Here is a 14,111-nt window from a genome sequence, read left to right on the forward strand (position 1 = left end):
AAATCAAATGTTGAACTGGACTGATGGCAAAATGTCCAATCTGGAGGCTGATTTATAACTCACACAACATACGTTAGTTACATAAATTAGTAATCCTGCAGAACAATGAGTAACTAATACAAATACAAAAATAGAATAAAATTAAGTTGTGAGGTTACAGAGAAGTGTAAGTGTTAAATTATAATTTAAATAAAAACTATTGTGATAGTAGGGCTGCAACTATCAATTCAAATAGTGATTCATCAGTGGATTATTTTCTGGATTAATCCATAAAATGGTTAAAAAAAATTGATTGGTGTTCTCCAAACCCCTGAATGACATTATAAAGTGTCTGTGTTGTATATACACAACTATAATCTGTTAACAGGCCACAACTAAACATTATTTTTACATGACTGATTAATCTGTCCATTACTTTGGGAATCAGTCTTTCCCAAAAGTCAAAATGACAATATGCTGAATTGTCCACAATGTTTTGTCCACAAGTCAAATGTATTCAGTTTTCTGTCACACCAGAATATAATATCCACATTGAAAAAGCCGACATCATAAAACTTGTTGTAGCTTACAAAAACACCACACTCTTAAACCACAATTAAAATCGTTTGTGATTCCGTAATCCAAAAGAAACCAAAATAATGTAATATGTAATAATTGTTGATGAGTTTGCAGTCAATTACTAGATTATCTGTGGCTGCCCACAGAACGATATTTAATACCTAAGGCTCAAACTACTGATCAATTTTTTGCATTACAGATTTTTATTATGTTCTCCATTAAGCACACTTGTTTGTGCAATAATTGAAAAAAATAAGTAAAATGGAAATTGTCTCAAAAGGTTCAAAATGACGAGAAGCACAAATATTCAGTTTCCTGTCACAGAGGAGCAAAGATACCAAAACACATCTAACTAAAAGACTGAAATAAATAACTGAACTTATTTATACTATATGAAAATCAATTGATTATCAAAATAGTTGAAGATTTATTTAGTTATCGGTTAATAATGGTTGCTCTAATACATATATCTAACAAATACACAGACAAGGTAATATCTGGATATCAAGAGATATGACCACATGACCAGATACAAATGAAAAACGAAAATCCCAACAGAAAGCAAGCATGAGTCAAAGTGCTCCATCCCACGCTAACCAGGAAGACTTGTTATTCTCGTCGCACTCAAAAGTAGCCTTTTGCCCACCGCTGCGTCTTCACACCATCGTCAAACAACCAGTGACATCTCTGTGCTTTAACAAACGATGATAAAAACAACGGTGGCCGACGACAGGCGTCATATTACGTCACGTGTAACCCTCCGCTGCTCCGCTTTAATTTGGGTATTGTAGTTTAGAGAGCAGCCTGTTGGCATTGGTTCCATCTGTGTACTGAACGACAGCTCCCACAATCCCCCGCTGGAAGAAAGGCTGTCATGCTTGTGTTTTGCTTTGGGTTTTTGTTATTGTTACAGAACCCGTGGAGAAAAGTGCGACTGTGTCACTCCTGTCTTTTAATGTTTTCTCGTGCGGCGTGTGAATCCAGAATCTGGCTGAGAGTCGTCTCGTTCACATTGTTTCCGCAGAGGCGTTTTCAGTGAAGGTAAGCAGGAGCTCAGCGGTGATGTGCGCAGATGTCTTACTGTACTTAACAAAGCCCATACCGTGTCCTCTTACGTGCACGCGCACCACAATGACAACAATAACGCAGCAATAATTAAACGACACGTGTTGAAATCAAACTTTAAACACTTTGATGACACGATTGTCTTTTCCAAGTTTACATCGACGTGCACGCGACACTGTTGTTCTGGACATGTGCTGCTGTTGGGCCTCAAGCCTCGTGCAGGATATTGGAATCCCGGAAAGCGTCTGTACACAAGTATATGGTGGTTAACTGGTCTCCACAATGTTCCGTACCATCCACACACTACAGAAAGATTGTCGTCTGTCATACTTCATTTTACTTCATTATGTATGTAAAAACAAACTACACCTCTAATGCCTAAAGTAAACTGGATTATCACTGTATAGCAGGTTGAACATTTGCTATATAACTGCATTATAAAATCACTCGACACTGAATTATGTGTGTTTTTCCTTACTACACGATGACATGCTGTCTACTCATAACTCGCTGCACTATTACGCTATTCTTTTGACCTCTGTGGTTGCATGTTCCCATGCCCAACTTTGTCAGGCACACCTGATGGATTCTGGAGTCAGTGCCCTACACACTGCTACATGAATAAATTATTTTATTTCTGTAATTTACACGTCTCCAAAAGTGGCACGTTTAACTGCTTAAAGAATCTCCTTAAATTACTGGAGAGTGCTATTGCCTAGGGAAATTTGAACCCTGGGGGCCCAGGCATATTGTCCTCCATACTTACACATGACAGTGCACATAAGTAAATGTTGAGGTGGACAGAAATAGCCCTAGTGACAAATTTTTAAATTTGCCTATGGCTCAAAGGCAATGTTGTAACCAAAGTTGTCACCTGGTGTCCTTTCCTCAAGTGGGGACTCTTGTCAGGAGATCTTCTTACACTAAATAAATATTCACTGCTTTGCTTGCTCTCTCTTGTTCTCCAGCTGTCACCTCTTACCTATTTCATGAGTAGCTCATCTTACCATGCATGTCAGTTTCTACCTTAACCTTGTAGTGGCTATCCTAAGAACTAATTTTAACTCAAGTGTGAGCTTGGGCAATGAATTATTTTGAAATCTAAATTGCAATTTCAAAAAATTAAAAAATGTAATTAGCAAATTGCAAAGGCTGAAATGTTGGAAACATGTTATGCAGCATATATGCAGTAATGGTAATTCACATTTTTAAATTCTCATCCTTGCATTAAAATACAGAGTAGTTAATAATTTGAATGCATTCCATGTGGAATTGCTTCACCATATTTAAAATCTATTACAACACATGTTTAAATGAAGCTCAACATAAAAACATAAATCAAATTGTGCAATTGTACTAGCTGTGGGATAATATGTTCCCCATATTGTTCAGCCCCTATGAGAACAGTGTGTTTTGTTTGCCTTTTTATAGGTGCAAAATAGCCTTCCTTTGATTTGTGTTGCCATGGACAAGGATTGGCAAGTGGAGTTTAGGAACGTGGGCTGCAGTTACTTCCCTCAGAGCAGAGTTGACTGCCACTACACACTGAGCTCCCGGCACAACTGGACCAGCAGTGACTGGATAGGGCTCTTCAAGGTATTGTTAACCCGATGATTGTCACACATGTCCAGTAAATAAAGAGAGATCCTAAAATAACAGCGTGGTCATATTTTCTTCCACAGGTGGGATGGTCAACACTGAAGGACTACCATACATTTGTTTGGGCACTAGCCCCGACTGACTATGAAGAGGGCACAGATGTCAACTGCTGTGTGCATTTCCAGGGTACCAGTCCTGCCCTTGTTTTCTAACTGAATTTAATTTCCCATAGTTAGCCAGAATCTATACAGTGCAGTGCTTAGATCCACACATAAACCCTTCAGCGGGAGATTGATGTTTCTGTAAATTGAATTACTCTGTTGTGCAAAGGGATAGCGAGTGTGGAAAATAAACTGTTATTTCTATTTTGAAAAAGTATTTCCCCCATTGTTAGAGGAAACCCATTTCCGTGGCAGAAGACGAATATCCCTCTTTGTTGGGCTTAACACAAACAGTCTGTGTCAACATTTGAATATGCATTTCTGACTCTTTAGTAAGCAGGAGCTTGAGTAATGGCATAGATAATGGTTTGAAGCCTGCTCTGGCAAACACTACTCACTGGCACATGCAGGGCTCACTCTGTCCTGGCTGTCAGTGGCTGCTGATAAGCCTGATTCAGTGTGAGGGGCACACGTGCAGCAGGTGTGGCACTGACCCCTGGTAAAATGATTTATCTCTAACTTAAGCAAAGTGTCAATGTCATTCCTCATTTGAAAAAAAAAAATCAGTGTAAAGAAACTCTTAAAAAACAAACATTGATGGTACCTTATCACTAGTGATGCAGTGAATTAAAAAGAAGATTGCCTGCACTGTGACCCATTACTGGAGCTGTAAGTTACAATACAGCTCATAAACCTTGCTGTATGTCAATTCTTCCTGTCTGTTATCCATCTTAGCCCTTTACCGCACACATAAAACTGAAATTCAGACTAAATCATACTACCACAAAGCTATGGCCTGTGTGAGATAAGAATAATATTACATTAGTTTACTTTATGGGCTTGGTAATGTCATAGTCTGTAGCTAGCAGTTCTCTGGTCAGAGTGGGTAGCCAGAGACATAAGCTATAGTGCATAATATAAGATGAATGCAGATACTAGTAGATCAACTGGAAGTCAGCCACAAGAATATGATGATATAACTAATTAAGACAAACACATCAATTAAAAGATGTGAAGGAACACTACTTTAAACAACAACTTGCTTGATTTCCCATTTCATAGAAATGCCCTGATTACAAATTCTTAAACAATGAATATGCAATCCTTTTTTTTATTTAAAAGATAAACTTCTAGACAATAAATACCCCAAGAGTCCATTCTAAATATTCCAAGCATTAAACTTTCCACATCACACATGTCCAAGTGGCCCATTGAATTAGGACTGGCATCCACACCAGTTGTGATATTTCACTATTGTCAGTGCCAGAAAGACACTTGTTTGTGGTATTATTATTATTCTTCATAGGATTTTCGCTTTAAGTAGTGTTCAACCATGAACAATGCCTATGTCACAGCATAGTGATGGTCAAATGACTTACATTATGGACCGAAACAGATTTTAGTTTAATTTGATTTAATGGTTTAGAAGTCAAATATAACTTGTTCACTGATCAAATCTTTTTACAACGACTTTATATTATTTATTTTAATTTTATTATTTATAAGTTTCCAACTGCCTGTTTTATTTCCGTTACTTTAGGCACCATGTGACGTTTACCATCATCTCTGCAGGCTTCTTATATTGTTATTTCTTTATATATGTAGTGACACGTGTAACACTATGCGGGACTTAAAAGGGCTTATCAACAACTACTTTGTATTTTCGGGGGATAAAAGTAAACAATTCTGAACAATTCTGGTTTAGGGTTAACCCATAAGACAGCTAGCTTAGCCAACCGGAGTTAGCCTGAGTTACGTAGACCCGTCACGTGTCCAGTCGTCATGTTGTCCCGCCCTCGTAGTAAAGACAAGATTCCCTGCGTTTTCTAATGTTTTGTATATAATATAATATATTCTCATGTAGTACTGAAATAAGTACAACAAGTGGATTTAGCAGGATTCTTTTTAGCAATTGCAAGGTGTTGTTGTTGTTCGGTTAGGCTGAAACGACCAAAATCATTTCGCCTCCTTTGGTTCATTTCTATGCTAAATTATGCAAAACACGTCCAGCAGAGATACAAACTGATGCGGCAATCAGCTGTAATCTCTGCTAACAAAACAAACAAACATATCAGGGGGAAATGCCAGTATTTGTCTAAATCTCGCGTAGAAAAAACGCAGCTTGACATGCATCGTAAAACTCATTCATAAACACAATCAAAACTTTGTTTGTAACCTGTCTCAGGTTCAGGTGTAGTCACAACAATGAATAGTGTCAACAGTCAGGAACTTACTCAGAGCTGAGCTTCTCAAGATGCACCAAGAAGAGGGAAGACTCAGGCCGATGTCTTTAAAAAAACACACCCAGAAAACCACTGAAATGTTTGTCGTATCCACTTAACCGCGACCATGCGACCATCCGAAAATCAAATGTCGTCCTTCTTCACCTGCGCTGGTTAATGTTAGTGGCTGCCCCTAGTGGCCGGAGTCTGTATGGCAACACTCTACCTATAAATAAGTGACATTTTTAAATACGTGCCTGTAAGCAAGATTATCCAAATACCATTGAACCGTTCACTTCAACTTCTTTTCATATAGTGAGATATGGTGAATTTAAATTTTTCAAACCTTCTTGAGAAATTAAAGAAGTAATAAAAAAACAGTCAAGCCAATATATATATATCTATATCTATATATATATCACAAGATAAAATCAATATTTCGTATTTGGTGGGGGGAAAAGGGTATTTTTAGGAGGAAATACTGAGACAGTTATTTTTCATTTTCTGCTAATATTGATTTATATATCTTTTTTTTTTTTTTAGCCTCCTACCTACCCAATCCCAGCTCGCAAGAGTATGAGTTTATATACGTTGATGCTAAGGGTGAAGTGTGCTCCTGCAGCTCAAAATTTACTTTCGGTGCACCGACGCCACTTGAGGACCTGGTGACCCTTGAGGAGGAGCCCCAAGAAGAGGAAGCTGGCACAGGCATGTTGCTGGTCATACCCAGGGCTGAGCTGCTGCAGGTGAGCATAACACATGCAAACAACTTTTAATTAAATACGGGTGTGATGGAGCTTGTGTTTTCTGCTGTGCAAAAAAATAAATAAATGCTGATAAAATGCATAGTGCATGTTTAGATTAGAGCGCAATGTTAATTCTCCATCCACTTTTTAACTCTCGTCAGAGTCGACTGCAGGAGTGTCTGCGAGAGCGAGCTGAGCTGCTGCAGGTCCAGGAAGAAGCAAACAGGCAAAAGGAGAGAGAAAGGGAGGAACACAAGAGGACAAGAGAGCTCTGGAACAGACAATGCAAAGAGCTGGAAAGTGTGATCATCCGCCTGCAGGAAGAGCTGAGGCACAGTCTAGAGAAGATCGAGGAGATGGAGAGGAAGCAAAAGGTGGTTAAATAAATGATTGACTAAGACCTGTTTGACATTACCATTTCCACGTTTTCCTCTTAATCTATGGTTCTATTCTCAAATGAAATACACGCATTTCTGCTTTATTCTTACCTGGGCCACTGTAAAATTTTAAGACAGCAATTTCAGAAAATGTCTTTAAATAGCTTATTATTCAAGTAGTTTAGTCTTTGTTGTACATAAATTAACATTCCTCATAAAAATTCAAAACTCTCCTGTGTGTTAGGAGGAGAAGGCTCTCAGAGAATCACTCGCCCAGGACAAAAATGCTTTATTGGATGTGAGGGAGACGAGTAAAGAGCGAATCAAAGAGCTGGAGGAGGACATCAAAACCCTGACACTGAGAATTGTGGAAAGAGAAACTGAGCTGGAAAGGTCTCACATTTCTTCGACTCTCTCCTGTTTTTAGTGTTGCATTGGTCCCATGAACATATGTTATTTATAATTAAAACAAAAATCTGTGTGCAGGCTGAAGGAGCGAGCAAAGAGGGCAGGAACTCAGTGGAAAGACGAAGAGAGTGAGAGAAAGAGCCTGCAGGTACAGAACATGATACATCAGTAGAAATCCTGTATCCTTGTTGCTGTCGTTTCCTTCCACGCCTCCTTGTCTTCTCTGATCTGTGTGATGTGTTTTTGTAGACTAAGCTGGAACAGACAGAAGGTGAACTCAGAAGTCTGTCCAAAGAGTTCCAGGGTCTGAGGACCTCGCTGGCCCAAAGAGACACCAGTGTCCTTCAGCTCCAAAACACCATCACCACCCTCACACAGAAACTCACAACTGCCCACAGGAAAGAGGTCCGACATTTGAGACATTAACATACATTAAATCCCTTTCATAAAAGTTGAGAATTGTCTGATAACATATAGTCTCGTCAAGTCATCCTATAAACTTTCATCCATACATTTATAGTCAACACCCACGTCATTCTTTTATGTGCAGGCGGAGGGTGAGGCCGTACTAAAGGAGATGCGAAGCCTTCGGGAGCGTCTGAACACTAGTGAGCGTGCTACAGAGGCCTTGAAGAGCGATCTGAGCACCATGGTAACGCAGAGGGACCACGGGCAGGCCGAGATGCATCAGGCTCGTCTGCAGGCTGCACAGCTCACCCTCCAGCTTGCAGATTTCAGTCTTGCCATGAGAGAGGGAAGAGCCCATTGGGCTCAGGAGAGGCAGAATCTGCAGCGCAATGCCGAGGTACTGCATTGCTGCAAACGATCATTACCATATTTTGTGCTGTGGCAGAGATAATGTTTTGAATATGCATTTTGTTTGTGTAGCATTTCTTGAAACAAAGTTACAAAGTACTTCACAAAAACATAAAAGTTAAAAGAAAACGTCAAATAAAACACACAAGTTGTTAAAGTTATTACATTTCAAGATGAAATGCTGTCTGAGGCGGCACATTACTTATCTGAATGTGTACTGCACTAATGAAGTCAAGTCATGTTTTTACACATGTTCTAGTGACCTCACTGCCTGAGGAGAATATCTTATATTTAGAGTAAATCTCTCGTGTGCGTGTGTCACCTTTACAGAAGGATCACGAGCAACTAGAGAAACTCAATACAGAGACGCAGAGGATGGAGGAGAGGCTGCAGGAGGAGAGGATGGAGAAAGTAAAGCTGGAGGTTGAACTCGGAAGAGAAAAGGATTGCAATCGGGTGAGAAAAACTGCATCATTATAGATCCGTTTGGTTTGATGCTTTCATCTGATGTGACTCGTAACAATAAGTGCAGTATAACCTGATAGGATCTAGATTTGACATTTGTTAACTGGCGCTAGTTGACTGTATCCTGCTCGCTTACCGTATCTCGTCTGCAGGTTCAACTGAGTGAAACACGCAGGGAGCTCCAGGAGCTAAAGGCCAGCCTCAGGGTCGCCCAAAAAGAGAAGGAGCAGCTACTTGCAGAGAAGAAGGTCAGAAACACAGCTTGACTCACGAGGCAGGTCGAATCTGAGCCTCAAACAGGGAAATCTGTCATATTCACGTGTAAACACAGAGTGTCACTGGTACTGACTTTGTTCTCTCCTCATTGTCAGCTGACAAGTTCTCAAGGTTAATAAATACCTTGTATGGCTTCAAATATATTGCACCTGTCGTCTCATTATCAGCTCCCAACAGCAGTACTTCACTCTTTATCAGCTTTAAAGTTAAGTTAAGTACAGGTTTAGTTGCAATTTATTCCATTGTCAAGATTTAGTGCGCCCTATTAATATATTTTGTTTTCCTAAAAGCTTGGTAATAATAATATAATTCATATCCTAAAGCGTATTGATGTAAAATATACACAAGTATAGTGGCATTATGAATATACCAGGTGTCAGGACTCTTCTTTCTGTTGTTGTCCTCTTAGTTGTTATTGTGCAGTATAAATTGTTTATAGTGTAACATAAATCAGTGGATTTCAGGGCAGTCACTGCTGCCACCATTTAAGTGCCTGCAGGGTTTTTGTTTGCTAACCACCATCACGTCCCCCCCCTCCCTCCTCGACTGACAGATTGGACGGTCAGTGTTTTAAAAATCAGTGTCCAGTTCAGTTTTAACACCCACCATATGGGAGCAAAGCAGCCAATCTGCGGCACCTTATAAATCAAACACATGCTCAAACCTGTGATGATATTTATGTACAAACATATTTTGTGCTTTTGTATTTTTTTTTGGCTTGAAGTAGTCAGACACCATGAGGGTTATGAGGGTGTTTGTTTCTGGGACTGTGATGAAATTCCTGCCCTGGTGTGTGATGGTGTATGATGGTTGTATTTTACACTTCAGGAGCTGATGGACTACATCTGTCAGCTGGAGCACAAGATGGGAACAGTCGCCGGTGCCAAGTGGAGCGCTGCCCTGATCGCCTCTACAGGTGAATGGAGCTGCACATTAATCTACTGTATGCTCTGCAGATGTGAAGAATAAAAGTGTTAACTACTATTTTAGAGCAGCAGCACTAAATATTGACCCCATTCAAACCTGGTATTAACATTCGTCCTGAGATCCCATCAAGTCCATCCTGAACGTGTCCTCACATCCGCTCACAAAAACCACACTCACGGGTAGTTTGAGGATGCATGTGTGCATTAAAGACTGCTCAGCTGACATCTGACCAGCAGTAGGAGCAGGTTGGCTGATTTTCTACACTAATCAGGGCCCATATGTTGACTTTTTTGCAGTCACTGCCACATATTTTAGGGGTTTAAACCTTTTTAATGTTCCTGCTTTAGAATTACTTTGATTGATTCGTCTCATTTTCCACGCACATACGTGATGACAGAAGATGCACCTAGAACACATTCTTACTGGCTTAAGGCTGTCGGATCAGGGAGGACAGATATGAATACCTGATCTAAGAATGGCCTGCAGTAGTGGTGGGATTAGTGCTTTGAGGAAAAGTTAAAAACGTTCTCTTTGCTTACGTTTCTGTCTGGCAGGTCGGCCTGAGAGCGCGTCATCAGACTCTGAGGATGAAAATCCAGAGGCCCTGCAGCCTCTCCGTCCACCCAGACCTCTGGGACACTACAGCCTGTGTGAGCAGGCTCAGCCTGACACCTTGCTCCTTGCCACCCCTCCAACCTCCCTGAGGGAGATGGAGAGGAGCACAGTGGTCATCAACCAGCCAGCTCCTCTCTCGTCCCCACACCAGGCCAGCACTGACACTCTCGCACACAGCTCTGATTCGGTGAGACACTCCGTCTGTGTTCAACATCCCCATCATTTCTACACCAGTGTAATAATGAGACTCACCATCTGAGACTTCCGTAGTGTAATAATATGTGTTACTAAAAATGAGCTACAGCTACTTCGTGCTGATAGCCATGCACACCAGTTAAATACGGCATTGGATCATTTCATATTGACATTATCTGGAATGCAATTAGGCCGCAAGCCTGCAAGTTATTAGACTGTGTAAGCTGCTACACAGATATGTGATGATTGTGTGTGTGTGTGTGTGTGTGTGTGTGTGTGTGTGTGTGTGTGTGTGTGTGTGTGTGTGTGTGTGGTGTGTTTAGGAAGAGGAATCTGACCCACTTCAGTGTGGAACTCACGGCTCTGGAGAGGAGACAGCCCTTCTGCTGCCGGAGCACATGGACACTGTTCTCAGGTACAACCTCTCACCTCAAAACACATTTGACCATAACATACTGTACACATTTACATACACATACAGCACATGCAGTCCTTGCAGTGTGTGAGCTTCACCGCTCACGGCTTATTCCCGACGGAAAGGAAGAGGCAGCTTTGCGATATAAAATAGTCTGTTTATTGTCCAACACAAATAAAATCCACCCAAAAATACTCTAACAAAAAAACTCCGGGGTCGCTCTTAACTGCGCTGCTCGCAGCCCGTCGCCGCTTCGCTCCTCTCTCTGGACCCAGCCTACTGCAAGAGACCAGAACCAGGTTACAAGTGTGCTTATATAGCTGACTGATTACCTGATTCTGTCCAGCTGTCTGATCACCGGCTGAGCCACTCCTCCCTCTCCTCCAGCAGCCCCCGCTCTCACCACACCCCACTGCCACACAGTGAAAATGCAATCACATGTCATTTTCATCTGTTTATTATATATACGACTGATTCCTTTCTTCAATGGTAGAAAGTAACTTGTGTATAGTACTTGTTATTGGGTTTTAGGTAGTCGTATTTTTACTTGAATATTTCCTTTTTATGAAACTCTTAGGGCCACACGGTTGGTGTAGTGGTTAGCACTCCTGTAAGCATGATCTCCCCATGTGTGCATGGGTTTCCTCCGGGTTCTCCGGCTTCCTCCCACAGTCCAAAAACATGCAATATGTGGATTGGACACTCTAAATTGACTATAGGTGTGAGAGTGAATGTCTCAATGTGGCCCTGTGATGGACTGAAATGAAATGAAACTCTTAATTTCTACTCCTCTACAATCACTCATTGTAGTGTAGGTTGCCAGTCCATTACAAGGCCTACTCCACTACAATAATATGAGTTACCCCATTCATCATCTCACATACCCATAAAATGCTACTTACACATTATTGGATCAGTATTAAAGGACCAGTGTGTAGGAGTTGGTGACATCTAGGGATGGGATTGCTCAGTGCAACCAACTGAATCCCTTATTTTGTCCTACACTCCCCCATCCAAGTGTATATGAGACACTGCACTGGCAGTCAGGTCAGGTAGCATGAAAACATGAAAAGTCCTCTGTTTATCTTCTTAAGAAAAGTCTTAATTTAAGCAATTAATGGCAACATAGTTATATTTATTGTTTTCAATGCATCTTTTGCAGAACTTGTAACAGAACACACTTCCATAGCTGCATCAGGTCTGATAATTCTGTGAGTGGACACACAGGGACATTCTACTTCCCTACACTCGACATGCACTGAAGGATAGTTCCCCAAATGACGGGCAAAGTGGAGGAGTAACGGATAAGACAGTCACAACAAATGGTTGAAGATTTAATGTTCAAAATGAAGATTTACATTACTGACTGCATATTGAAATGAAAATGTGTTTGTGGCCAAAGAAGCCAACAAATTTCTACCTGTCATGCTGGCTGGTTTTAAACTCCAACCGTGCGTCATATTTTACGAGCGCATGACTTGATTTGTGCGCGCAGCCTTACCCTGCAAAGTAATAGGTGAACACAGCCACCAGATAAATTCAGTAGAATGAAAAGTATCATATTACACCCCGGAATGCGGAAAAAGTACAGATAAAAATATAGATATATAAAAAATAAAGCATAAAGTATCCCAAAATGGAAATATTAAGCACTTCTACTTAGAAGTTGCTCTTAAATGATAGTGCCTCGGTAAATCTACTTGGTTACTTTTCACCTCTGGTTACACAGAAATGGTTTGTTCGTACACAATGAATTCAAAGCTCGCTAATGCACACAGACACATGCGGCCATTTATTTATGGCGACAGGGTGAGTATGGCCGGAAGATGGAAGTTTTGAATATGTGGTCGTAAAAGAAGTTGAGTCAGGGTGAGGCGTCGGGGAGGGGGGGGCGGCGGTCTAAAACAGAGCCAGGGCGTGGGAGGGGCGATGGGAGGACAAGGGGACAGATAAGTTGACAGCAAGCTGTAGCAGTGATTTACCTGAGGGGTGTACCACAGTCATGGGCCAATTTTCAGCATCATTAAAGCCCTCTCGCTCCCACTCGCTCACTTCTTCAGTCCAACCTCCTCTTTCAACCAGAATGTGTGTTTCTTTCAAGTTTTTCCCCTCACGTGCTCACCCTGCTTTTGTGTTTTTTTTCCCTCCAGTGATCTGGCCGACACTTCCCTCTGGTAACCAGCGGACAGCGGGTGATCTCGAAAGAGAAGTGGGTCCACGTTACATCCACATGACTTCCATTCACAAGACAAGTCGCTCACCACACTGACAAAATATTAATATGCAATTTACGTCATCATTTTTTTTTCTTCCCCTCATAGAGGGGTTTGTGTTATTGCCCTTACTGTGCCGTTGTTAGGGATGACATAACGCGTGTGGTGGCAGGTCAACACCATGTTTATGACTGACATAAGACTGTTGCATAGTTTGAAACGATGGGCTTTTAGGCATGGGCGCTGGCATTTGAGAGTTCACAGGCTGTAGCAGAATGATTTCTGTTGAATCATTGCTATGTCGAGAGCTTTACGATGGATGTTATGTCGTTTTTATGACATTTGTGATTAGGAGTCATGACAGGCACTGTAATTATGTTTTGTGCAGGCCGGGCTCCGCTGAAAATCATGGCAAAACTCTCTTCCAGCATTAAATTCTCCACAGCAGCTTTGAACACTATTCAAGGCGACATAAAGTAATGATACAGCATCATGCTAAAATTATATTGCAGTAATGTAGGTCTATGACATCATATTTCTCCCCCATTTACTCAGAACTAAGATTTGATATGCACTTTCTTGTACGCATTAGCAGTTAATTGTCACGCAGTTGCAGCGGAGGAGATTTAGTGATGCGGAAGCGCTTTAAAAATGGACGGGCGGTTTAAAATAGCGAGCTTATGGAACAGATTGTGTTTAAAGTGGGCCGTGATAGATGCCGGACGCACCTTTCTGCTTCAGTGACTTCGTGTCATCTTTATTATAACATTAATGCGCATAAGCTTTTCACTGTAGATCAGCTACAGTTTTTACTCATCAATTAATGACCCTGTATCTTGTGTTTCATAATTATTTTTAAATGAAAATGCTAATTTACTCGCTCGTCATTTGAATATTTAGTATCAGACTTTATCGGTTTAATATATTGTACAGAGATCTCACTTTGCCATCGCACAGTTCTAAATTTGTGCCTAAAATAATGAAATAAAGAAAAAAATATTTACAGGTCTTGACATCTTGACATGGTGTTGCTATCCCCCCCCCCCCCCCCCC

General features: G+C 41.0%; 1 protein-coding gene across 1 annotated transcript; it reads left to right on the forward strand.

Annotated features, from left to right (window-relative positions):
* The first annotated feature begins 1,415 nt into the window (after window positions 1-1,415).
* On the forward strand, window positions 1,416-14,111 carry calcoco1a (calcium binding and coiled-coil domain 1a). The gene is made up of 15 exons (XM_058643746.1): window positions 1,416-1,599; window positions 3,055-3,219; window positions 3,306-3,408; window positions 6,149-6,351; window positions 6,513-6,725; window positions 6,973-7,121; window positions 7,215-7,284; window positions 7,386-7,541; window positions 7,687-7,941; window positions 8,283-8,408; window positions 8,570-8,665; window positions 9,522-9,609; window positions 10,175-10,422; window positions 10,754-10,845; window positions 12,996-14,111. The coding sequence occupies exons 2-15, from the start codon at window positions 3,088-3,090 to the stop codon at window positions 13,021-13,023; spliced, it is 1,959 nt and encodes a 652-aa protein (XP_058499729.1). The 5' UTR covers window positions 1,416-1,599; window positions 3,055-3,087; the 3' UTR covers window positions 13,024-14,111.

The sequence above is a fragment of the Solea solea genome, chromosome 11 (assembly GCF_958295425.1).
Source record: "Solea solea chromosome 11, fSolSol10.1, whole genome shotgun sequence".
Taxonomy (NCBI): Eukaryota; Metazoa; Chordata; class Actinopteri; order Pleuronectiformes; family Soleidae; genus Solea; species Solea solea.

What these genes read in the sequence shown, in the direction of transcription:
- calcoco1a (XM_058643746.1), top strand. Translation starts at nt 3,088, where the DNA reads ATGGACAAGGATTGGCAAGTGGAGTTTAGGAACGTGGGCTGCAGTTAC. An exon ending in CCAGGGCTGAGCTGCTGCAG is followed by an intron (nt 6,352 to 6,512) that starts GTGAGCATAACA and finishes AACTCTCGTCAG; the next exon opens with AGTCGACTGCAGGAGTGTCT. An exon ending in TCGCACACAGCTCTGATTCG is followed by an intron (nt 10,423 to 10,753) that starts GTGAGACACTCC and finishes TGGTGTGTTTAG; the next exon opens with GAAGAGGAATCTGACCCACT.